The sequence below is a fragment of the Salvia miltiorrhiza genome, chromosome 5, assembly GCF_028751815.1.
Source record: "Salvia miltiorrhiza cultivar Shanhuang (shh) chromosome 5, IMPLAD_Smil_shh, whole genome shotgun sequence".
Lineage (NCBI taxonomy): Eukaryota > Viridiplantae > Streptophyta > Magnoliopsida > Lamiales > Lamiaceae > Salvia > Salvia miltiorrhiza.
In genome coordinates this window covers 49309365-49334792 of record NC_080391.1, presented here as the reverse complement: position 1 = coordinate 49334792, position 25428 = coordinate 49309365, and the positions used below count along the sequence as shown (strand labels likewise).

Genomic DNA, 25428 nt, shown 5'->3' with positions numbered 1-25428 from the left:
CTGTGCTTGCTACTATCACCGTCGGAAATCAGAATTGCAGGGGGGAGGGAGGCTGAGGTGGGCGCCGGTTTGCTGCTGCGTCGACGTCGGAGTTGCAGGTGGGGGGAGAAGGGGTTAGGGTTTCTTCCGATGGAGAGGCAGATGCTCGAGGGGGCGTTGGAGATTTCTTTGATTTTGATGTTTGATTTCTTCAATTCAAAGGGACGGTGGTGGTGGTGGTTATTTGGAAATCTGGAGATCTGTGGCGGTGGTTATGGTGGAGGTGAGGCGGCGCGACAAATTCTCCGGCGCCATCCCCTTCTTCCTCTTGCCCCGCCTCGTCGTCGTCGATCTCTCCTCCAACTCGCTAGCGACTCCATCGCCCCGTGCAATCAACGTCGTAGCAACCAACCTCTACATCTGCGCCGCCGCGGACCCAATTGATTTGGTAAGTTTTGGTCTTTGATTTTCTTTGGCAAAACGATGGTGGTGGTGGTTATGGTGGAGGTGAGGGAAAACAGTGCTTGCGGTGGTTGTGGTTGTGTTTCGAATGGGCGGAGTCATGTTGCTCAGCCTTTGAATCGGAAGGGGAGGCCGATGATGGCTCGCCGGATTCTGGAAATGGTGACGGCGGCGTGGCGGACCGCCTAGAGCAGGAAGGAGGTCGCCGGAAAAGAAAGGATTTTTTTTTATAAAAAATCTTTAAAATATCAAAATGACGTCATTTTTCCCATGTGGCTTGCCAGCGTGTAAAAAAAGCCACGTGGTTGTCCATGTCATCGTCGGTCAAACTTAAGAGTTGCCGGAATTTTCGCCGCGTGCAAATTGCGATTAAATTGAAAAGTCATGTATTCTGAGGCTAATTTTGAAGGTGATATGCAATATGCAAATCTCAAAATAGTTCGTGTATTTTCCGGCTATTAACCATTTTTATGTCATGTTATAGAGATTTAATCAGTTTTCTATGATAATTTTTTAAATAACTTTATTATTAAATTTTAATAATTTTGTTCATTTTTATGGATATTTTGCAAGTAAAATAGATGGAATAAAAAGGGTGGATGGAAGTCCTTTTTAAGAAATCTTTGTATTTTAGTTTTACATGTATGTTGACCTTTTTAATTATATAAGTTTGACATGATATGTTAATATTTTTTTAATGAATAATCTCCATAATTTATAAATATATTATAAAATAATTTATACATTATATATATATATATATATAAATAAATTATAATAACAAATAATACCGATCGAAATTTGACGGGTTAGACACTAGTTTGTACTGATAATACTGATAATGTTTTGAATGTGGAAAATTTCCAAAACTCATAAACAAGGTATATTAGCACATTATATCATACAACGTATATTTCGTATATTAGCACATTACTCATCGTGTATGTATGCAAAATTTTACATAAAATACTTAAGAGTGCATCTAGAGGGTTAGGGAGAAATTTATCCTTGCAACTTTTATAGCGGCAAGGTGAACGATAAGCAGTAATCACATACAAACGCGCAGAACCACGGCCACGTGAGCTCGGCAAGAACCGGATTCCAATCATGGAGGAGGGCGCCGGAGGGTTCCGAGCCGGCAACAAGGACAAAGGCGGCGAAGTCGACTACAAGACGAAGGCCGGGACGGCGTGGTCGCACTCGTTCCTCAACCAGAAGCCCTGGCACCCGCTCTCCTACCCAAACCAGCGCCGCAAATGGATCGCCGAGCAAACCCACTCGCAAAATCAGCGCCGCGCCGAGGAGGTCGCGCGCGAGGTGCGCACTGCCTTCCGTCATTCGTTCATTGCATTGAATGTCGTGTTGTTGGAAATTGGGGGTTTTTTCTCTCTCTTTTTTTGAATTGGGATAGAGTTGGGTGTTTGGGAATTGGAATTGTTGAGTGTTATGCTATGTTTGTTTTTCCATATAGTTATTAAGCTCCACTGGAATTTCTGATTCAGTTGTTCTGTTCATTGTATGTGTTCTTCATTCAATCAGCGCTGTTTCTTTTTTTTTTTTTTTCCTTTCAAAATCTTGCTTCGTAATATGTTGATGTATAGAGATTTTGATGCTTTATGTTTCTAAGTTTTTTGCTATTTTTTGTTGTTTCCAGTATGCTCAACAACAGGATTTTCTTCGGCAGACTGCACTTCTTTCAAATAAAGAAAAAGAAAAGGTAATTCTTAGAAGTGTAGGATGGAAATGATTTCCTATATCTATGAAATTCGATAGGAAAAACGAGATATGGATGTTTTAGGCAATGAACAGACACACATACATCTTGTTTAAAGTACTACATAGCATATATTATCGACATATGATCTGACTTGCCACTTTACACGTCTTGTAGTGCTTCTCTTGTATGCAAGAATGCATTTATTCTTTATTCGTTCATAGATGCAAATTATTGACTGCATTGACTGGATTTTTATTTCTTGTTACAATCAGTTGGAAATGATGCAAGCTGTAAGCTTTTTATATGTAAAGCCTCCTGGTTACAATGCGGAAAGTGCTAAAGCTGCTGAGATTGCTGATGAGAAAAGAAAGCTGGAGCAATCTCTCGAAGAGGGCTCATCTTCGATGTAATAGACTTTACTTGATAAGTTTGTTTTATATTCTATGTGGATATGTGAGGCGTGTTGTTGTATTTACCCATACTGTTATTTTTTTTATAGGGAAGGTTGAGTTGTGTTCTGTTTCTTATGTCAACTAATATGTTATCTGATACTTTTCTAGGAAGACGGAAAATGGACCTTCTGCAGGGGAGAAAAAGAAACAAGCGCCAAAAGATGTTTTTGGTCGTGCTTTACCTACTGAAGAACAATTTGAGGTCCTCAAAAATGCTCCAAAGTGCGTGTGAATACTTTTTCTTCTATAAAGATTATGTGGCAGACATGTTATATTAAGCTGTTTCAAAGTTTTGCTTAATTCTGGAGGTATATTTCAAAGATGAAAACTTTCGAGCCTTTTTTTTTTTAATGGGTTATGGCTCTGGGGAATGACATGAGGTTCTGACTTCTGAGGATATATATAAGATGACTTGATTTCTTTTTGCCCTCATAAAAAATTCTTTTCAGGTTAGATACTGGTGTTGCTGGCCGGGCAAAACCATTTGGAGTTGAGATTCGCAATGTGAAATGTCTTAGATGTGGGAACTACGGCCATCAAAGTGGTGATCGTGAATGTCCATTAAAGGATGCAATAATGCCTAATGAGGAAAGTCGATTAAAACGGGATGACCCTTTAACAGCCATTCTGGCTCAGACTGATGCTAGTGAGGTAATCATCGATATCCCATGTTGCTTTTAGCTGTGCACTGTATCAGAATTGAATTCAATTAGCTTTTGATTAGAGCCAATCTCTGCTAGAGCTAGATGTGATGCTGCAATTGTGATATTTGATGTTTTATATCCATGCAAGATGATAAATATATGCCAAATGCCCATGGTAGATATTGAACAGAACATGTGAATATTGTGAAGGAGTTGGGACAAAAGGAAACAGACTTGGGGAATTTGAGATTTTTACAGAAGCTCTTGGAATACTGAACTAATTCGTGAGGATACAGCTACTTATGGGCACATAAAATACTCTGAGGATCTTCTTTCTATGTAGCTTAAATCACCTGACTCGTTCATAAAATTAAATTTTATGGCATATGTTTTCTTTGTTGATGAATCACTAGTACTAACAGCGGCATGGGGAAAAGGTACCGAAATATACAGTGAACAAAGAATGGAATTTCGTTTTCTTTAGGGTGGGATGGGGTAGATAGTAATGGCAGTGGAAAGATGTTTTGAGCGGAGAAAATTAGTTCATGCATACGGGCAATGTACCCTGTGGTCCTCAATTTCAAATTCTCAGTGTGCCATATCTTAAAATAAGTTCCAATCATGTAGCTTGACTAAACCAAACTCCACCCTACGTTTTAGAGCGAGTGTGCATGGCTGCACCATCCTTAGACTGAGCATCCAAATTAGACCCATAATGACGCTGAAGAATAATTTTGGAACACTGGAAAATCTTGAACTATGTTAATAATTAATATAAATATTATATTTATTAAAGCGAGATGTATATTTTATCTGTTCTTTCTTCTCTCTTGCAGCCTTTAAAGTGGGAGCTGAAACAGCAGCCGGGAATGAGCCCTCCTCGTGGAGGTTTCAATCCCGACGACCCCAATCAGCAGATAGTTGCTGATGACATATTTGATGAGTATGGAGGTGAAAGCTTTATGCGTTGCATCATATAAGTCACTGCATCGGTGTTTTGAGAATGTGAATGTGAATGTGTATTAATGTTCTTTTTATCTTATATGCAGGATTCCTAAGTGAAGCTAACATACCAGAGTTGCTAACAAACTTTTCTTCAAGCAAGAAGAAGAAGAAGAAGAAGAAGAAGAAGAAAAAGAAGTCGAACAAGAGACGTTCTCCTTCACCCGATGAAGAAATAAGAGACGATGAAGGGAGCGAATCGTCATCTGGTGACGAGAGGAGGGGAAGAGTAAAGAAAAGACATAAGAGGAAGAAGCGAGAGCAGTCTGGGTCGAGTCCATCCGAAAGCTCAGATAGCAACAGGCATTGGAGAAGGAGCAACAGACGCAAGCATCGACATTCGAGCTCCTCTGAGGCGTCTGATTCTGATCGAGGACGTAGACGCCATCGGCACAGTCATAATCCTCATCAGCACAGTCATCAACATCAACGTCGACGACATCATTCCGTTTCTTCATCAGATTAATGGAACCTCATCAAAACAAATAGAATATATACAAGCGTCTCGCTACTATTGCTGTATTTTAGAGGAGAGAGAGAGAGACCAATGGTGATTTTGAGCTTGTCGAACGCCTCTTAATCCAACCACTTGATTTTTTTTCAATTTCATTTATCTATGTGGTGGTCGCAGTCGACCGGGTTGGGTGGAACAACACTGATAAACTTAGTCTTAACAAAGAGGTTTAAAGGCCAAGGAGCCCTAACTCAAGAAGCAAAGGTGAAGCACTCAAAGACTTTTATTTGTGAGAGGTCTTAGGTTTAATTTTGCGTGCGGTGTAGTTTTCTCATTTTTGTATGGATAGTGGTTTTGTAGAGGTCTTGTCTACGTACGAGTGACTTATTTGATTATATAATACTCCCTCTGTTCTATTACAAATGTCCAATTACTTTTGGACACGAAGATTAAAAAATATGTAATTAGTAGATAAAGTGAGTTGGTGGAAATTGTTTAAATATTAGGTATAAAGAGAGAATATGTTGTCAAAAAAGGAATGAGACATTTGTAATGATACATTTTAGGGCAAAGGTGCAGATTAGTCCCTGAACTCGATCCCCCTAGAGCGTTTAGCCCTCCATACTCGGTCAAGGCGCGTTGACCTCCCTGAACTCCCGAGAAAAAGGTGCAATTAAATCCACGCACCAAACGGTGCCTAAACGCCGTTATCTTTAAAATTAAAAAAAAAAAAAAAAAAAAAAAAAAAAAAAAAAAACTCACGCATCCTCTCACACTCACACTCACAGTCTGCCTCCTCCTTCTTTTGCCGGCGACGGGGATCGCCGCCAGCCACCCTCTCAGCTCTACTTTTCTCTAAACCTCACAAAGACGCAAGGTCTGCTGCCCCTCCTTCTCCCTCTCGTTTCTCCGGCGACCGCATCAAGCCAGCCGCTGCCCTCACTCTCATCTCTTCCGGATCCGACGGAAACGTAACCCACAGGGCGGGCCTCCGCCGCTCTCTCTTGAACTCCGGCCATAGAACACACACAAACACCTACACCCATCCCTTATCTCCCTCTGTCCTCCGGCGGCCGCACCAACAACAGCCACCAGCTGTCGCCTCGCCCTCTATCCTCGCCTGAACCTTAGATCCTAGTTCCAGACGCCACCTCCTAACCCCCCTCCTTTTGATTTCCGGCGAACGCCACTGAGCCCTAGGCCCTCAATCTCCGTCTTCCCTTCGCTCAGTCGGACAGATGCCCAAGCCCCTGCCCTCTGACTCGACTCAAACAATGCAACATACAATAATAGTCCACATACACAAGTCGAGCCCGAGCTCGTTGACACAAACTCAATTTAAACCATGTATATATATCATAGATCATCTTGAACTGAGATAGTGAGATCTTGAAGACCTCATTGAATGCGCTCATCGTCTTGGCCACCGGCAGCCACCCCACAGTGGTGAAGATCTCCTTCTAGAAGAGGTTCTGGCCGTAGTAGGTGATGTCGATCAAGAACCACGTGCTCGCCGCTCCGAACAAGTGGACCCCGTGCCGCCGGAGGAACTCCTTCGATATGATGCCAAATGAATTATTATCCGACTCCGCAGCCGCCGCCGCTGTCTCCTCTTTGATTCCAACCTTCAAGACCTTCTCCATGTCCTGGCAAGCCTTGTCGGTGTCCTTGGCGACGAGGGCAGTATACCTGGGGCCCGCTTTAAAAAATAAATAAAAAACTGGAAGAAACGGCGTTTAGGCGCCGTTTGATGCGTGGGTTTAGTTGCACCTTTTTCTCGGGAGTTCAGGGAGATCAACCCGCCTTAATCGAGTATGGGGGCTAAACGCTCTAGGGGGGTCGATTTCAGGGACTAATCTGCACCTTTGCCCTATATTTTATTATAGAGAGTGTGATATTTGTAATGAGACTATAGGTAGATATCTCTTGTAATTTATATATATATAGGGGTGGGGTATCGTGAGAACACATCTTAAAATAATAAATAAGATAAATCCATCCGACAGGGTTATGGATCAACCGTAGATCTTGATGATCTAAAGACTGAAAATGATTCTTATTTTATATCTTAAAAAAATGTATTTATTTTAGCCCTCCCCTATATATATATATATATATATATATATATATATATATATAAGGTTTAAAAGGTTTGATCCCATATTCCCACTTAAAAAAAAGGCATTGCTCCGTTGGCCTTAAAAATCTGAAAAATGATACATAAACGATCCTACAAATATATTACTATTACAATGCAAGTACTAATTTGTAAGTATATTTCGTGGTTAAAATTAACATGATGATAACCAATAGCATTAACATGTTCAAATACTACCATTACGATGGTAATAATAATTTATATGAAAACATTCATCTATATCACTATCACAATACGAGTTTTGAAATCAATGATGTAAACAAATAACAATGATATTACATTAATATGTAAGATAAACGAAATTTAAGGAGCATTTGTAAGAGATTTTACATGCACAATGAATTAGAATCTTGGGTGATGAGGTGTATATTTTCCTAGTAAGTTTCCTTGGCCACATTTTACAAATTCTTTGAGGTTCATTGTTAAGAATCCTAATCCAATCACCACGCGTCTTCCAATTCAAAAATTTCCACAGAAAATGAATAAAATATTCTCATAAACAATTGTTTCTGCAGATAAAGTCCCTTTTCTGCCGGGAGAAATGAATGCAGTAATTTAATCCCAAGTTGAGCCATTTTGTCAATTATTCCCATAATTCAAAAGGAAAAATTGTTGATTCTTCCACTAATCCACCATCGCTTCTTAACCCAATTTTCCTCTCCTCTTTCTGACATATTATCAAACAAATTCAAAGCAATGTCTACTCATTTGAGTGAGCAGGTTGTCCAAGTAGAGTATCTTGATGTCCTCACCAAGACTGGAGAGAAAACTGGCGTTTCAAAACCCAGGTGAAAAGTGAAAACCCTTTTATTCTCCAACTCGTTTTCATGGAAGACGATCAATAAATGAAGACTCAATCGGACGTGCTGGTTCTATCAACTTTCTATTTAAATTCACTGATTTTTGGTAGTTTTGCTATACGGGATTATGTCTTTTTCTCCCCCTACTTTTCTCCACGAATTGGCGTCGAGCATGTTCTACAAACTAAAGGGTTTTACTGTTGTTAATGTATCTGAGAATTAGAGGTCTACTTGAATTTCGCATGATAAATTGAAAATGAATGATTCCAAGTGATTTCAGTTGAGATTTGTTGATGTTAACAGTTTAAATGTGACGAATGTTAATAGCAGAATGGAACTCTGCTTCCCATTTGATCTCCAAAATTGTTATCTTTGCCTGAAGTGTGTGTGTGTGTGTTTCTTTCAGTGGGATGGCTTTTGTTTGCATCTTTCAGTCTCAGTGGTATGGAATGTAATTTTTGAAGCAAACATGATGCCTTGATTATTGCAGTGTTTCGGCATTTGCAACTTGCATCATATGGAAATTCTGCAGGATTTAATGTAGTTAAAATGTTGGAAAATTCTGAGAAGATCTTGTCTGCAACATAGGAGAGTAAATCTTATTTTCGTCTTTTGATTTGGAGATGTGGTGCAATTAAAGCTATACTTCTTAGCTGGTGGTGCATACAAAATCTTTATTAGAAAACAGTTTTTTTTTGTATTATGTAATATTTGGTTGATAAATAAATAACTTTGTGGAACGACGGCTGCTAGATTGGCTTTTCTTCGGATCTTCAGTTTCCTAACTGTATTTGCATAAAGAAGAACAAATGTTAACTTTTTTGGGTAATATTAATAAACCTATATGTACCATTTACCTTTGTAGGGGTGATGTCCACAGAGATGGTGACTATCATCGAGCTGTACATGTGTGGATATTTGCTGAGAGTACGCAAGAACTCCTTATTCAACTTCGTGCTGAATGCAAAGATTCCTGGCCTGGCCATTGGGACATCTCTAGTGCAGGTCATATCTCCGCAGGAGATTCATCTCTTGTCACAGCGAGGTATTCATCATTTTATTGTGTAGATTGAAACTGATTGCATTCTTATAGCTTGACATGCCACTAGGTATTTGGCTCTAGAATCATTTCCTTCTTACTACGTGAAGGTTTGTGATACTTGTATACCCAGTCATATCCGTTGATCTTGTTTATCCAATGGTTCAGATTTTTTAAGTTTTAAATTAATTTTTAATGGTAAGAGGTGTGTATACGTATTTTTTACGCTTACTGCTAAGAACAAAATATGCATACGTTTGAACAAAAATATGCATAGTGTTGAACACAAACATGGATAAAGTAAATTCAAAAATTTACAACCTAAACTACATGTGTTGCTTTTCTGATGAAAGGGAGAAAGGGGACAATAGCATTTTTATGGTGATTTCGACAGATTAATGTAGGAGATTAAAAAAAGTGGCCTATGGTGGAGGTTGTGGTGGTTTCCGGCGGCTGATTTGGCCATATTTTGAGTGAGAACAAGGGTGAGAGATTGACACTTTTGGGGAAAGGCTTTGTGTAGAATGGAGAAAAGAAAAAGAGAGATGAGATAATAAGAGACCTGGAAATTGCATACATTTAACCTGCATAAATTAAGCAAATATATTTAGTGCTCGTTTGGTTCAAATAGAAGAATGGAAAGGGAATGAAATCAAATAAAGGAGTGGAATGATAGCAATAACCATTACTTTTATTAAGTGTTTGGTTTAACAATGGAAAGGAATCATTAGTAAGGGATTCCCTTTCTTTTGTTTCCCCTCTATTTTGAGGGGTAACAAATTGGGTAATTGGGTTACCCTCAAGTAAGGGTAATGATTATCTCATTACCCAAACCAAACAACAAGTAATGGATTCAATTACTTGATTCCCTTTCCAACCTCTTAAAACACCCAACCAAACGTGGGCTTATATAGTTAAACAACATCCTGCATATATTTTCTACCACATATGCATAAGCCACGCAAATCATGGGGTAATCATTTTTACAATCATACCCCTCGACATAATTAAAAAAATTGCGGATCCACGTGGCTTCAATTTGGAGCATCCGAATAAACACAATAAATGGTCAAGATTGAGTAGCACATACTACCTAAGGGTTGGGTACTATCGAATCTCATCCCTAAGTACACTTTTTAAGATATAAAATAAGAATCATTTGCAGCCCTTAGATCATCAAGATCTACGGTTGATTCATCAACAGGATCATCCTGTTGGATGAATTCATGATCTTGAGTTCGAATCCCAAAGGTAGCAAAAATTTATTTTTCGCAATTCATACCTTTATACAGAGAATTCATACGTATTCTACATAAAATTCATATATTTTTCCTAGTTCTTATTTCTTATTTTAAGAGGTGCTCTCACGGTAGCCCTTCCCTATATATATAATATATATATATATATAGAGATAGAGAGAGAGAGAGAGAGAGAGGGATCATATAGGTAGTATGTAGTATCCAATCTCATCCGTTGATCTTGTTTTATCCAATGGTTGAGATTTTTCGTATTTTTCTAAGCTTTAAACAGATTTTTAATGATAAGAAGGTATAAGCGTATTTTGTCTGCTTAATGTAAAACACAAAATATGTATACTGTTCAACACAAACATGCATAATGATGAAAGGGAGAAAGGCAGTGGTAGTAGTGCTGAGGCGATCTCGCCAGAAAAATTTGGGAGATGAAAAAAAGGGACCGATGAGTAAAACAATAATTCTGGGAGAACTAGAATTATGATCATTATTCATAATACTATATTGGATCATTTTGAAGAAAACCGGTTTTTTTATCATAAATTCGGGGCGTTTCAGTTTATGAACATCATAATTCTATGTGGGGTTGGTTTTTTTCCATGGTAAAAATTTCATGCATCTTTCTATGAGAGGATGCTAGTCCATGTGAACTGCACCTGTTAATTACTCTGTAATGTTGTCAGATTGAATATTTTATCATTAATATCGCATCTGGAGTTTGCAAGTTTGTTTATGCTTGCGTAATACTAATGTTAAGTCGTGCACACCTACCGAACGATGCTGTACTGTTTAAATGGATGACTGAACCCCAAATGTTCTTTTCTTTTGTTAACATGATGACTTCTGGTTCTCGACCGTTCATGAATATGTCTATACTTAATCATATTGATCAGGATGTATTGGTTTTCATTTTTAGATTGGTTATATCTGAAGAAAATATTTCTATGCTTATAGGAGGGAGGTTCAGGAAGAGCTTGGTATTATACTTCCGAAGGACGCGTTCGAACAACTATATGTTTTGCTTGAAGAATGGTTGGTCAAAGAAATTACAAATATAGTTTTCAGTTGGACTTTGCGTCTTGTTCATGAATGGTAGTTATTAATAGTATTTAATAGGTGGGACCTTTACTTTTATAAGTTTACTCCTCTTCACTTCATCATTTATGCTAGAACATGACCTTATTCTGCTGCTTTTGTGGTTGTTGCTAAGGTTGATATATTTATGATACACCTGAAATTATCATTCTGAACGTGACTGCAAATGCCCTATAAAGCGAGAGATGAGTTGGTCCGAGTCTCATAATTCCTTTATATGGGTGTTCACGAAACAATTCCCCACGTAAAGTTTTGTAATTGCCGATAAAGTTTCTCTGAATTCCTTGTATAGAGTTGATCTAGTGTCTTGGAATTCCTTTAGTCTAATGTATGATTATCTTATGCATCTTATTGTAGGGTCACAAATGAAGGGAAATTCATTAACAATGAATACTGTGATGTCTATCTTGTGACAACAATAGACCCAATTCCACTGGACGCCTTTACCCTTCAGGTGTGGATGCTTATGTTTATCAATAGAAGATTTTGAACTTGTGCGGTTGCCTATACAAAATTCGGTTTCAATATTATTTTCATGGTGTTGCTTAATGTTGTGAGATAGTAATTTCTTTGTATCTTGTTTTGTGGTTAATTATGTTTTTTTTCACAATTTACTCGAGGCTGTCCCATTTCACATATGACTCCTTCCAAGTTGTTGCATGGAACTGATCTTCATCTCCACGATATTATTGTGGAGGAACCTTCAATCTGTTTTGGAGTCTACATCATTTGAGAAACCTACTGGTGTTTTGTCGTTGATCCTGTTCACACTAGCTTTGTCTTAACTGCAGCCTATTTCCATCCAAGATAATTCATTTTACCATCTGGCATTCAACATGATGTGGTATTGCTATTCCCAGAAAGTAACTTGCCACTAGTTCTTCTTGCTAATTATATTTAAAATTCTGTGTGCTGTAACCTGTATTTTCTTCATAATTCCATTTCCATATACTGCACATAAAAAAGCTCCTCTTGCACTAGGTGGTGGATATTCAACGGATATGATAGACTCTTCTGGACCTTCTTGTAACAACTCTAAATATCTCATAAGCCTTTTGTCATTGTTAAAAAGATGGCCAACAGAAATAAATTTTGCTATGATTTTATTGAGATTCCTGTTAGGTGAGAAAGCATTCTAGTTATATTCTCATTCCACTTTGAGTTCATCTGCAATAAGTTGTTCTATGAAACTCTGCAAAGACAAGCTTGCAGAAATCTTATTCGCATGATTATTGTTGAAGGAATCTGAGGTTTCAGCAGTTAAATATGTACATTTTGAGGAGTATAGAAGCTTGCTAGCGAAGAAAGATCCTCAATATGTGCCTTATGATGTCAATGATCAATATTGTAAGCTCTTTGAGATACTTTCAAAAAGGTATGCGATGAAGTACTTCTGATATATGTCACAATTCTTTTGATAGACTTTGTTTCTAATTAGTAGAGTGCCTTTCTTTTTCTTACCCCAATTTTGTGGAGCATAGTCTTTTTTCTAGTAATAATGATTCATGCTAATGTGCTGAACTTCTATATCTGTAGGTACAAACAAAATGCTGAAACACGTGCTATGATTCTACAAAAGCAGCTGAATCGTTATGCTCGTGTTTCCCTTGGTGCAGAGGTTTAACTTCAAATAATTTATTTCTTCCCCAATGTGATTTGTTTGCTGAAGAGTTGATTTTTTTGAGTTCAAATGAGCAGCAAATAGTCATTGTGGTGTCATCTTTTGCATACTCTTTAACTTTTTTCATAGTCTTTATTTCTTAATTTACTTATAGCAATCACAAATGGCATGAGCCATGAAAATAATCCTTTTGGCTGAAATCTGACTCTCTAATGTTCAACCTGTATTTTTCGCATGATATTCATTAAGCTAAAATAACCATAGGGGGATGAGGAGTTACCTATGAATTAAGATACCGATTTCTCTTTTTTTTCCCATCTCATTATTTATATATCTATTTTGAGTTTGGGAGGGGATGAGAGTGAGTATGAATCCGAGACGTCTCCTTTTACATAAGTGAGGTCCACTGCTTGGATCTTTCATCCTATCTTTTTGATAGCATAACTATATTTGGAGGCAAATAAAAAAGGAAAGAAGGAGAAAAGACCAACTATTTCAAATTATGTCACTCCTTTACCAGTCAGTGTTGTACTAGCAACTCTGTTCAAATTTGAATGAATCTGCCTTTTTGAAAGTGATTAGCTGTGATTCCATAAAGAAAATATCGTTGCTCTAATTTAACTTTTGCTACCTGTGCTATACAGTTGACAGGCCTCAGCAGTGAAGACAAGGAAGTTCTGGCATTACTTGTAAAAGCTGCAAAAATAATGGACCACATTTTCTTCATTCAGGTTGTACCCCTGCCTCATTTGTGCAGGACAAGTTAAGAACTCATTTTCCTTTTGTTGATTTAGTTATAATGGTTAGGATAGGAAGGTTAACTAAAATATCAAAGGGTTATTTATTTGTAATTTTTGTTTTTGTGGTTTTACATGTGTGCTGCGATGGGCTTTATTTCTTCCTGATTTGAACCTTTAGGTACTTCCCCTACCAACCTGTACTTTCACTGTTTTACTTTTATTCTGCAAACATTTGGGTTCATCTCACAAGGGAAACCTGCTTTTGTTCCAATTATCAGTTAATTCCTGCAGATTCATTGGTAATAATACTTTTTTTTAAATATATGAGCGCAATACTGGTTTCTTTTTGTGTTCTCTTATTTTCACTTCTTCAAAACAGGTCTGGTTCAGCAATCCATCTTTGAGAGACTGGCTAGAGCTGCATGCTGACGAGTCTCCGTTGAACAACTTAAAGTGGATGTATTTTGCTGTCAACAAGAGTCCATGGTACACTTGCTTCCTAAATTACTGGACTTTATTTGCTCTGTCGGTTTGGTATCTACTCATATATGATATATCTGTTTAACTTTGGCACCTTAGAAGGTTTCTGAAGCATTTTTATTGAAGACTCATAATTCTTCTAACTCCAGACGTTGATAAGTTACAGATCTGTATCTCTTCATGCTGTATTTTTATCCATTCATTCCATTAAGTCATGGAACATAACTAGGAGGCTTCTTAGTATCCTTTTTGTCCATTTGTTCTCTCAGACATGGGTCCCCATGTATAAGTTTGAATGTGATTTCTTAGTAGGCTTCTAGCATTTTCTTTCATGACTTACCGTTCTTGTTACCCCACACATTGCTAAGTTGTCGTATTGAACTGTTGAAAAAAACTAGACAGCTTGCAACTAATTTAATTTTGCAGTTGTTACACTATTGAATTGTCGAAACTTCTCATTACATGCATTTTCTATAACTAAAAATCTTGGGAGGATTCTGAATCTCATTTGTAAGCTTTGTTGTGATATTTAGCTCCTCTGAGTTTTGCTTTATCTGTTTTTCTTGAAAGGTCATGTCTCGATGAAAATGAGGCATTCTTGACCACTGCAGACTCAGCAGTGAAGCTGCTTCCTGAAGCTACAAAGCCAGTGGCAGGGTGGAAGGGAGTTGAATATAGGACAGCATTTTCGGTTGCCAAACCACCTGGTGCAAACTTTTATCCTCCAGATATGGACAAAATGGTATATACGCCAATCTTGTATCTGTGTAAAAAAAATAGTTATGCATGGCATCTTCATAATGTACTTGTTGCGTAGGTTGTCATTCAACGGCCACTTTTTAGTGCATGTGAGGTAATTTGAAGTGCTTATTATAGGAATTTGAATTATGGAAAAAGAGTCTTCCAGAAGATAAACAGAAAGAAGCGATTGGCTTTTTCAATGTAATCAAAAGGGAAAGTGAGAGAATATTGGATGAGTCTCTTTCAGCAGCCACCCCAGGCAGCGCTCATGATTTGTATATGGTGCCTTACTCTCAAGAGTATAATGCTCTTCTTACTAAGGCTTCTGATCTATTGCACAAAGCTGGGGACTTGACCACTTGTTTCAGGTATAGTTTTGCTTATTCCTGAGATTCAAGTCTCTGAAAACAAGCAGATTATAGCAACAACTTGTTTGCAATAAGTAAATCTTACTGGTGCAGTTTGAAGAAGCTATTGCATAGCAAGGCTGATGCCTTCCTATCAAATGAGTACTACGATTCAGATATTGCCTGGATGGAATTGGTTAGTTTACACGTCTTTGATATTTCATATGCTCAACTTAAAATGACTTGTTAGTTTTCTTTTGACCTTCAGATATGATATTCTGTGATTCTTTCTTCCAGTGAATTTCTTATGCTAAATATGTTAGTTATGAATATCAGCCTTCTTGATGAAAACAAAAAAGGTACACGGGGAGGAGGGGTCCGGAGGAAAAATAAGTTCTACCACTCCACGGTACTTCAATCTGTAATAATCTCAGTAAGGAGTTTTAAGTTCTTTATGTACCGAAACCCACCAATCAATAATAAACTTAACCCTACTTCACACCACCTCAAGGAATTCCTCACAGTATTCAAGGTTCTCCTATATCTTTCTAACATGAGACAGTACTTCAGAAAAGTGATGTATAGCTGGCAAATGATAGCCTCTATTATGCAGATAATTCACCTTATCACAGACCCTAGGATATATTTATTTTAGCTTTAATCTTCATAGTAAAGCTTATTATTAATTTATTATAACTACTTTCAAGTGATTTTCACACTATTCCACCGATCTTAGGAAGTATAAGCTGCTAGTATGTAGTAAACAATCTAAGAAGGGGCAGGGATGAACCAGATTTTCTGTCCTTTTTTCTTTAAGGCCAGACTATCTTCTCTTTTTGTTCATCACTGCAATAATGTCATCATATATTATACATTATTTTTTGCATTGAAGGATAAGATTGCTTTGTTTTTATGTTTAAAGGATTCAAAGCTGGATATTACTATTGGTCCATATGAGACATATGAAGACGCACTTTTTGGATACAAGGTATTTAGATTGGCCTTTGTTTTATGTTTTAATGAACTCGGTCTGTAGGCAGCACACAAAAACATATCTAGGGATTGAGGAACAGAAGATTTGTTTGGAAATGTGGTTCCAAGTGACAATTCTTAAAAATTGCTACTTATATTATAATTTCTGATGATTCTAAAACTTGTTGTTCTGCAAATACCACATGGTTACAGAAAATCATGTAGTACTAAAAACTATTTGTGTTACTCTTTTGTCCTTAATGTGGTATATTCTTCATGATTTCATCCTTAGGCCACTTTTGAGGCATTTATTGGAGTTCGGGATGATGAGGCTACCTGTCAACTTAAACTATTTGGTGACCATTTACAGGTGCACTACTAAGTTATCTTTGTTGTTTATAATTTTGTTCAATCATTCTTGTCTAAAATTGCTTTTCTAGGTTTTGGAGAAAAATCTTCCAATGGACGATCTTTATAAATCAGAAGACGTGACTGCAGCTCCAATTCGAGTGGTGCGGCTTATTTATAATGCCGGGGTAAGTTTTTGTTGATAAAAGGAAAATATGTCTCCAGGCAAGGGGCAATGCCATGTGCTTTTTCTGTGTTTTAGATCAAGGCAACATATGATGATGATCTTGTTTGGATGATGATATAGTTATGTGTATGTGGTAATAGTTCATATTATGCCTTCCATTTTGCAAACGACTATCCTTGGTGGGATTTAGACATTTAGTTCAGAAAATGTTAGAGAATTATTTGACAAGAGAAACTTTTTTATATATTCCCAGATGGGATTTAGACAGTTAGTCCAGAAAATATTACTATATTAGAGAATCATTTGACAAGAGAAACTTTTTTATATATTCCCAGATGGAGACCTTTGACTTATTTCTTTTTAAAAATTTAATTTGTTTGTTTCTTCGATTTATATATAAAAAAAAGTCCATTTGTGCATCAAACCATCGCCTAATTTAGCACCAGTAACATCAATCTTCTAGTTTTTCATGTTTTTCTGCAGTATTTTCCCCATTTTTTAATGTAGTTGAAATAGATATTCACTGCTTCTTTCTGTGGCTGTACCTTCACATTTGTTGTCTGCCATCAGGCTTTATGAGAGTCCTTCATCACTATTGATTTCGACATTTTGTAACACCTTAATTGTGTCATCCCTTGTCTGTTATACTGATAAACTATAGACGCACTGTTTTGAATTAGTTTAGTTTCTTTTTATGTTGCATTAATTTTACATGATTCTCTTGCTTAGAAGACATTGTCCTGATATGTTGCAGCACTGAATGTTGGCTAAACATCTCTTTTGCAGGACGTGAAGGGCCCACAAACTATCGCATTTAACCTTCCAAATGATGAACGGATAGTAAATGACAAAGGAACCTCTATGGTCATGCTGAAGAATGTTTCAGAAGCAAAGTACATTTTCCACGAATGTTGCCTCTAAAATTGCAAATATATGAGCATTAGTTCTTGATATTGTTCAGGAAAAGTTGGAATTGAATTTATTTTTCCTCCCTTTTATTGAGGTCTTATTATATCCGTGTATATTTCTTGACCAGGTTTAAACTTATTCTTCTGCCTATAGCCCATGTATGCGTTATTGAGGAACAACGTAAGTATGTGGATTTCGACTCATTCTTCACTCACACGATTTGTCATGAGTGCTGTCATGGTATTGGACCTCATACAATCACACTTCCAAATGGACAAAAGTCGACTGTGAGGCTGGTAATTTCATTGCTATAATGTGCTTTTCTTTCGCTCCTGAAAATGTAAGATCTGTTTCTATTATGTAATCATCTGAAATATCTATTTTTCGTGGAGATCATAATCATGATTACAAAATTGCTAATTCTCTATCTGTTTGATTACTATGTTCATATAGAATCATTGTTCTTCAATTGCTGGATCTATTAGGTTTAATGCTGCTGAAATTTCATATGATTATGTGTGCATCTATATCAACTAACAATTGATATATTTGATTTGCCTCATGTACAAAATGTGTGTCTTCATCATTGAGCAGTACTGTTGACTCTAACGTGTGAATATTGAAGCCAACTCAACAAATCCTCATCATACATTTTCTGAAACCAAGTAGTTTTAAATTGACAAAGAACATAGCATTGCATAGGCTCCTGTATATTTGAAATAGTCAGTAGCTGGTAAAAGTGTTGCATCTTAAAGGAAACCGTCAATAGTATTTGGGGAAAACAGAATAAATTTGAACTTTCAAGCAATATGCATGGAAGTTGGATTTTTTTATTTTTATTTTTTTTCATATAATTGACCATATATTCCATTTTCACCTTGAACTTCATTAGATTAGGGGCAGTCTCACTAGCAATAACTTATTGCACAGACATAATATAAAAGTCCCTAGTAATAGGGGCATACAGATACTGCCATTTTCTCTCTTTTTACTGTTATTGATTTTCCAACATATGCTCCTGTCATTATCTAAAATCTTGATAGTTACTGGTTGAAATAATATCTTATATGCTACTTAGGTAGATCTTAGATGGATTATCGGTTGTATTTTATTTAAAGGAGATGATGATTTTCCTCGTTGATTTTTCTTCTTTAAGCTATCTCGTCTAGTGACAGTTGAAGAACTTTGTTTATGTCACAGGAGTTGCAAGAAGTTCACTCGGCTCTGGAAGAAGCTAAAGCTGACATTGTTGGCCTTTGGGCTCTAAGGTTTCTTGTTAACAAGGTACTAAGTAGTAGGAGTATTTAATTTTTTATCTTCTTCTACTTTGTTCATGATAATCCAAACGGTCATGGGCTTAGGGTTTTGGTTCTGCATCAGATCTTGTGATAAAGTCATTGATATTTTTCCCATTATTTGAGCCTTTGGTGCACAACATATTAAATTCTAAAGAATCGCTTCTAGTAGTTGTAGGAGGCAATCTTTTGTCATGTTTTAAAGTCTCATTTTGCAGTCAGTTCTCTTCTCGAGTCACAAAGGTTCCTTCAATACCTTTCTAAATGGCACTTATTTGGGCTTTCCATATTTTGGTTACTTTCAAACCTTCTCAAAGTATACTTTCTCTTGTTGCCGCAGAATCTACTACCAAAGACCTTGCTCAAGTCCATGTACGTTTCTTTCCTTGCTGGTTGCTTCCGGTCTATACGGTTTGGCTTAGAGGAAGCTCACGGGTAAGTGTACTCTTTTACTACTACATTTTACACTAGGGATTCAAACACCTAAATTATGACCTACGTTTTTTTGTCAAAATAATAATAATAATAATAATAAAATTGTGCAGGAAAGGACAAGCATTGCAGTTTAATTATTTATTTGAGAAGGGGGCCTTCCTTTTGCAGCCTGATGGAACATTTTCTGTTGACTTTGATAAGGTTTGATAAGCGTAAGACTGCACACTTCCTTTCAAGTGAACTGACTCGGATTTCTTCTTTCACTCAAGGTTGAAGATGCAGTTGAGAGCTTGAGTAGAGAGATCCTCACAATACAAGGAAGAGGCGACAAAGGCGCTGCAGAAGCTCTTCTTTTGAAGTATTGTGTGATGACACAACCATTAAAATCCGCGCTTGAAAAACTGACAATGATTGAGGTATGTTCTTATCTTTTTCAAAACTCGTGCTTGCAAGAGATAAATACATCCCATATCAAATAAACAATTCGTTAGTTTTAGTGTAAACTATACAAAACGATATAAACATTCTTGCATGCAATTCACAACTTTATTCACAAGGACTAAACACATAATTCACCTCTCAGGCCTTACAGTAGTCATCAGCTAATCCATTTTTTCTCATCTGCTCTAACCACTCCTTTAGGTTAATACTTCAAAAAAAAAAAAAAATTATTCTGCTAAAAAACCATATACAATGGACAACACCACATACCTATTTGCACATGTTCGAACTATGCTTGTGATTTTGATATTGGCATCAACAATCAGAGAAAATTCCATGCCTTCCTCGTACAATTCCTATCCAAGAAACCAGTCGTAGCGCGTCGCCACGAGTTAACAAATACTCCCTCCGTCTGCCAAAAGTGGGGCACTTTAGTTGGGCACGGGATTTAATAAAATTGGTGATGATTTTGATTTAGTGGAGAAAGGGTCCCACCACTTTATGAGATATGTGGTTGAGTTTGGAGTGAGTTTTTTTTGTCAATAAAGAGTATTTGTAAGGTTAAAAGATTAAAGTGGATGGTGGGACCATTTCCTTAAAAGGAAAGTGGTACACTCTTTGCGGACGCCCGATATAGTAATTGTGCCTCACTTTTGGCGGACGGAGTTGTTTGTAGATTGATTATTTGGAATATAATTGTGGTGAGGTTTGTGATTGCTGATTGCAGGTTCCAGTTGATATACTGCCTCATTTCCCTATTGCTGATGAAGTCTTTGGCAACAAAATCTGATTGCTGTTAGGGTTCTGTTCTGATCCCAGTGAAGCAGGAAATCTTGCTTAAACCTAAAAAACCAGAATCAAAGGAGATTGCAGTGTTTTCGTGTCTTGGCACTTGGCTTGCTTTTGGTCAATAATTTGCACTCAAAATGATTCAACATTATTGTAGGCACTGAATAATGGCTAGATAAAAGATGCCATTTGACAATATCCTTGTTTATTTTGTTTTTCAATATTACACAATTTAAATAAAGTTAATAACATTTTTCTTTAAATTAAAGAGTAACATATGTCCTTCAATCGGTTTAAGCAACCATAGAGATAGAATAATGAATATATTATTTTTTTTAATTGTAAATTTATTTTGTTCTTGTAATGGGAAATGTTGTACTCCCTTTGTCCACAATAAAATTTCTCTAGGAGGAAGTGACACTTGTTTTAAGATAAGGTTGTTGAGTGCATTAGAAGTGGTGAAAATGCGTTGTAATAAATGTTGTGTTGTGTTGTTTTAATTTGTATTGAGAGTGGTGAAAATGTAAAAAACTTGGGATATTATTAATGGTAGGTATAGTCTAAAAATAAAAAGTGAAATTTTTAAAAATAAAATTAGAAAGTTTTATTATGAACGGAAGGAGTATAAGAAATTAAGTCCTAGTGTGGAAATTAGGAATTCGTCTCAATCACTCAATAAAATTACCTTAAAAAAACAAAAAATACTAAGTTTTTTGGTTCAAGAAAATTACAATTGTGGTTCAACTCATTATCAACCGTTAAGATAATTTTATTGAGTGATTGAGACGAATTCCTAATTTTCACACTAGGACTTGATTTCTGTTAGGTATATGTGATATGTATGTGTAGGGATGGCAACGGGCCGGATCTGGACCGGGTCTGGCCAATACCAGATCCAGATCCGTTTTCATATACTAGATCCAGATCCGTGGATCTGAAAATTTTGGATCCAGATCCAGATCCGTCAGATCCGCGGGTCCACGGGTCCAGATCCATGGATCTGCTATTTTTAAATTAAATTAAAAAAATTTCACAAAATTAACAACATATAATTTTCATCATGAAAAATATAACACAAAATACTTTTACCTAATTACTTTTAGTTTTTATTCTTTTGAATATAATTTATTTATTATTTTTAATTTAGTTAATACTCCCTCCGTCCCGCGAAGCGTGACCCACTTTTCTTTTTGGGTTGTCCCACGAAGCTTGACCTGTTTCTAAAAGTAGCAAAAAATTTACCCTTTATTCACCTTTTCACTTTTTCACCTACCACACTTAACACACAAAATACCAATTTCTTAATTCCTGTGCCGAAAAGAAATGGGTCACGCTTCATGGGACGGAGGGAGTATTATTAGTATACTAAATATAAAATATAAAATATATATATAAAATAAAACGGATCCACGGGTCGGATCTAGGCCGGATCCGGATCTAAAATTTCAAGATCTAGATCCAGATCCGTTTTCAAAACTGAGATCCAGATCCAGATCCGTCGGGTCCAAAAAATTGAGATCCAGATCCGTAAAAACGGATATGGATCCACGGATCTGGACCGGGTCCAAGATCCATTGTCATCCCTATGTATGTGTGTTAGAGCTCGCAAAAGTAGCAGGTTGAGCTGCAAAAATGTGGCCAATCCCAATCTCGGGCCGTCGAGTAAAATTACCCACCTATTTTTCTGTATTTAACTTATACTAAGTAATTAAACTACTCATCTATTTTTTCGTATTTAACTTATAATCAAGTAAAAAATAAATAAATTTGGAGATTGGTGTAATGTGGTTTCAAACCTGGAAACCCCAAATTGATGGAATGAGATTCAGTGTACCATATTTTATGTCCCACTTTGTGTTCCACTTTCAATTTTATTTAATTTCTTATATATTTTTTCGTCAATTTCAATTTTATATATTTTAGTTTAATTTTGTGATTATAAATTAGGGTTTATTCCATCAATTTAGGGTATATAATTATTTTTTATCATTTAATTTCATTTTTATTAGCTAATAATAGGTTGATAAATTCAAAGTCATGGTATATACTTTCTAAAAAATTTAATCTTTTGAAATAAAAATTAAATATAATTCCTAGTATTATAATAAATTTTATTTTTATAAAAAATATTTTTAAAATAATAGATATAAGCATGGGACATAGTGACACACATGAGATTGTGAGATACCGGATCTCTTCTCCAAATTGATAGACTTGAATTCTAACTACTACTACTACACCAAAATGAACTACTCTATCTAAATGAGATAAATTACTTTATCCGCACATGAAAAATTTACCATAAATTTTCTTTTGATCTATACACAAAAAATTTAATATTTTCATTTATAGTAAGACCTTTATTCCATTTATAACATTAAAAATTATTTTACTAAAACTCATGTTATTCACAATGTAACAAATTTTTCATGGATAGAAAAAGTATAGAATGCCTTGAAAATCTATCAAATTAAGTTGACCCGAAAATTCAGAGCTTTTTTGGCCCGAAATTGGGTTGGCCCATGGGATTATACATACAATTTATTCAAGGGTTAATAGTGTTTTATGTCTTGAACTTTCAGCATTTTTCACAAAATGTCCCGAACTTTTATTTCTGTTTTTTTCCATAAAATGTCTTGCTATACAAAATTCGGTGACAAAATGATGAATTATCTCGCCGAAAGAAATATTTTGGGGACTGTCATTGTTGGAAAACCATATTAGGAACCACCATTATTGGAAAACGCTGAAAGTTCGGGGTTTCTTTATCATCTTTTCGTCACCGAATTTTGTATAGCGGAACATTTTATGAAAAAAAATTGAAAGTTCAGAGTTTTTCAGGAGAAAATGAAAATTCGGGACATAAAACATTATTAACCTTTTATTCAAATATGTGAGGTTGCTTATTGTCAATTGTTGTGGAGGTAAGTTTGTGTTATTAATGTTCTTCAAATCACTACTAATTCAATGAATTCACAACTTAATCACTAGTGTTGATTGTGAATTTAAATTTTAAAGCTTGAATTCACAACTAACACTATTTATAATTGTGAAATCAAGCTTTAAAAGTCAAATTCACAACTGAATAACTAGTGTTAGTTGTGAATTCAAGTTTTAAGGCTTGAATTTACAATCAGAAATAGTGTTAGTCGTGAATTCGAGTTCTAAACCTTGAATTCAGGACTAACACTATTTCTAGTTGTGAATTCGAATTTTAAAGTTATAATTCATAATTAAAAATAGTATTAGTTGTGAATTTGAGTCCAGTGGATAATTTTTTTATTTTTTATATGAAGAGTAAAATGGTAAGTGTGACCACTTTTTTTTTTTTTTTAATCTTAGTGAACATTTTTTAATTTATTATAAATTGATCATTTTCAAAGTCTACTCTTATATATATATATATGGAGATGTTTAAGAAAGAACCGCTAAATAAAAGAAGAACGGAGAACCATTTTCAGTCATTCAATCATCAAGATCTACGGTGGATGCATCATCTTGTTGGATGAATGCAGATTTTGGGTTCGAATTCTGAAGGTAGCAATTTTTTTAGTGCGTTAATTTTAACAGCGAATGCATTAATTTTTACAATGGATGCATTAGATTTGATGGTTCTCACGTTCTCACAAATAATATAGTTCTCCTAGAACCACACCCTATATATATATATATATATATATATATATATATATATATATATATAGGAATGGGATCATATAGATCCCAATGCTTATAATAGATCCCTAGATCCAAATCTTGACCACACATTTATGACATGTGGCGCATCAAGATGGTGACACGTGGCAAGGATTCCAAGGCAAAATCTGGAGGGGTAAAATTGGAATGTAATTTTCGGATTTAATAATTAAAAAAAAATATTTTTTTTTTTTAGATTTTCTCAAAATAGATATATTTTAGATGCATATAGTTTTCACACAAAGATGCATAAAGTTTTCACATGAAATGCATAACTTTGAACAGAAAAATGCATTTAATTTTTTCAGTTTTGGTATTTTCACCACCCCACCCCATACCACCCCCCAATCCAGCCCACACCACCCCCAACCCTTCCCATTACCACCCCCCAAAAATATGCATGTTTCACATGCATATAAAATCAAACAAAAATGCATAAAGTTTTCACATAAAAATGCATTAAATTATACAAAAAAATGCATTTCATTTTAATAAATCTGGTAGTTTCGCCACCCCACCCCTGCCCCTGCCCCCCCACCCCACCCACCCCCCACCCCCACCCCCACCCAAATTTTTTTTTTTTTTCAAAAACTGATTTTCTAATTGCTGGCCCACCCCCACCCCCACCCCCCCACCCCCCCCCCAATTTTTTTTTTATTTTTTAAAAAACTGATTTTCAAAAAAAAAAAAATTTGGGGGGGGGGGTGGGGGGGGTGGGTGGGGGGTCAGTGGTCAGAAAATCAGTTTTTGAGAAAAAAAAATTGGTGGGGGGGTGGGGGGGTGGGGGTAGGGGTGGGTCAGTGGTCAGAAAATCAGTTTTTAAAAAAATAAAAAAATAAAAAAAAAATTTGGGGGGGTGGGTGGGGGGTGGGGGGGTAGGGGGTGGGTGGGGGTGGTGTTCTGGGGTGGGGTGGGGTTCTGGGGTGTGGGGGGTGGGGTTGGGGTGGGGTTAAATCTTATGCATATTTATATGAAACTTTATGCATTTTTATATGAAAGTTCATGCATTCTCGTATGAAACTTTATGCATCTAAAATATACCTATTTTGAGAAAATCTATTTTTTTTTTTTTAATTTCTAAAATTACATTCCAATTTTACCCCTCTCCAGATTTTGCCTTGAAATGCCTTGCCATGTGTCACCATCTTGATGCGCCACATGTCATAAATGTGTGGTCTAGATTTAGATCTACGGATCTATTATAAGCATAGGGATCCACCGGAACCCAACCCTATATATATATATATATATATATATATATATATATATATATATAAGAGTGAATAAGTGAACATGAATAGTTAAATATGAAATACTACCAAAATATAAGATAATTTGAAGAGATAATATGAAATGTGACACTACCTTGATG

General features: G+C 36.1%; 2 protein-coding genes across 4 annotated transcripts; both read left to right on the top strand.

Moving 5' to 3' along the window:
• Positions 1–1386: 1386 nt before the first annotated feature.
• LOC130987145 (uncharacterized zinc finger CCHC domain-containing protein At4g19190-like) lies at positions 1387–4860 on the top strand. Its single transcript, XM_057910774.1, has 7 exons — positions 1387–1758; positions 2096–2158; positions 2431–2564; positions 2719–2832; positions 3060–3261; positions 4091–4205; positions 4304–4860. Exons 1-7 carry the CDS (start codon positions 1549–1551, stop codon positions 4720–4722), a joined length of 1257 nt encoding a protein of 418 aa, XP_057766757.1. The 5' UTR covers positions 1387–1548; the 3' UTR covers positions 4723–4860.
• Positions 4861–7213: 2353 nt separating this feature from the next.
• LOC130987144 (nudix hydrolase 3) lies at positions 7214–20623 on the top strand. 3 transcript variants are annotated; one of them, XM_057910771.1, is made up of 21 exons: positions 7214–7656; positions 8534–8713; positions 10915–10992; positions 11413–11509; positions 12297–12430; positions 12592–12673; positions 13321–13407; positions 13796–13902; positions 14467–14638; positions 14773–15005; positions 15099–15180; positions 15907–15972; positions 16249–16326; positions 16397–16492; positions 17278–17384; positions 17528–17696; positions 18601–18684; positions 19036–19130; positions 19241–19331; positions 19400–19546; positions 20299–20623. In XM_057910771.1, exons 1-21 carry the CDS (start codon positions 7565–7567, stop codon positions 20359–20361), a joined length of 2340 nt encoding a protein of 779 aa, XP_057766754.1. In that variant the 5' UTR covers positions 7214–7564; the 3' UTR covers positions 20362–20623. The 3 variants fall into 3 exon arrangements, with proteins under 3 accessions (XP_057766754.1, XP_057766755.1, XP_057766756.1); XM_057910772.1 differs by lacking the exons at positions 19241–19331; positions 20299–20623 and having other exon boundaries at positions 7285–7656; XM_057910773.1 differs by lacking the exons at positions 7214–7656; positions 8534–8713; positions 10915–10992 and adding an exon at positions 11121–11299.
• Positions 20624–25428: the final 4805 nt, after the last annotated feature.

Bases quoted from the DNA above. Each gene is read 5' to 3' on its own strand.
- LOC130987145 (XM_057910774.1), top strand. From the start codon at position 1,549: ATGGAGGAGGGCGCCGGAGGGTTCCGAGCCGGCAACAAGGACAAAGGC. The intron at 1,759-2,095 runs GTGCGCACTGCC...TGTTGTTTCCAG, and splicing joins CCGAGGAGGTCGCGCGCGAG to TATGCTCAACAACAGGATTT. The intron at 2,565-2,718 runs GTAATAGACTTT...ATACTTTTCTAG, and splicing joins GAAGAGGGCTCATCTTCGAT to GAAGACGGAAAATGGACCTT.
- LOC130987144 (XM_057910771.1), top strand. From the start codon at position 7,565: ATGTCTACTCATTTGAGTGAGCAGGTTGTCCAAGTAGAGTATCTTGAT. The intron at 17,697-18,600 runs GTAATTTCATTG...TTTATGTCACAG, and splicing joins AAAAGTCGACTGTGAGGCTG to GAGTTGCAAGAAGTTCACTC. The intron at 19,332-19,399 runs GTTTGATAAGCG...CTTTCACTCAAG, and splicing joins TTTCTGTTGACTTTGATAAG to GTTGAAGATGCAGTTGAGAG.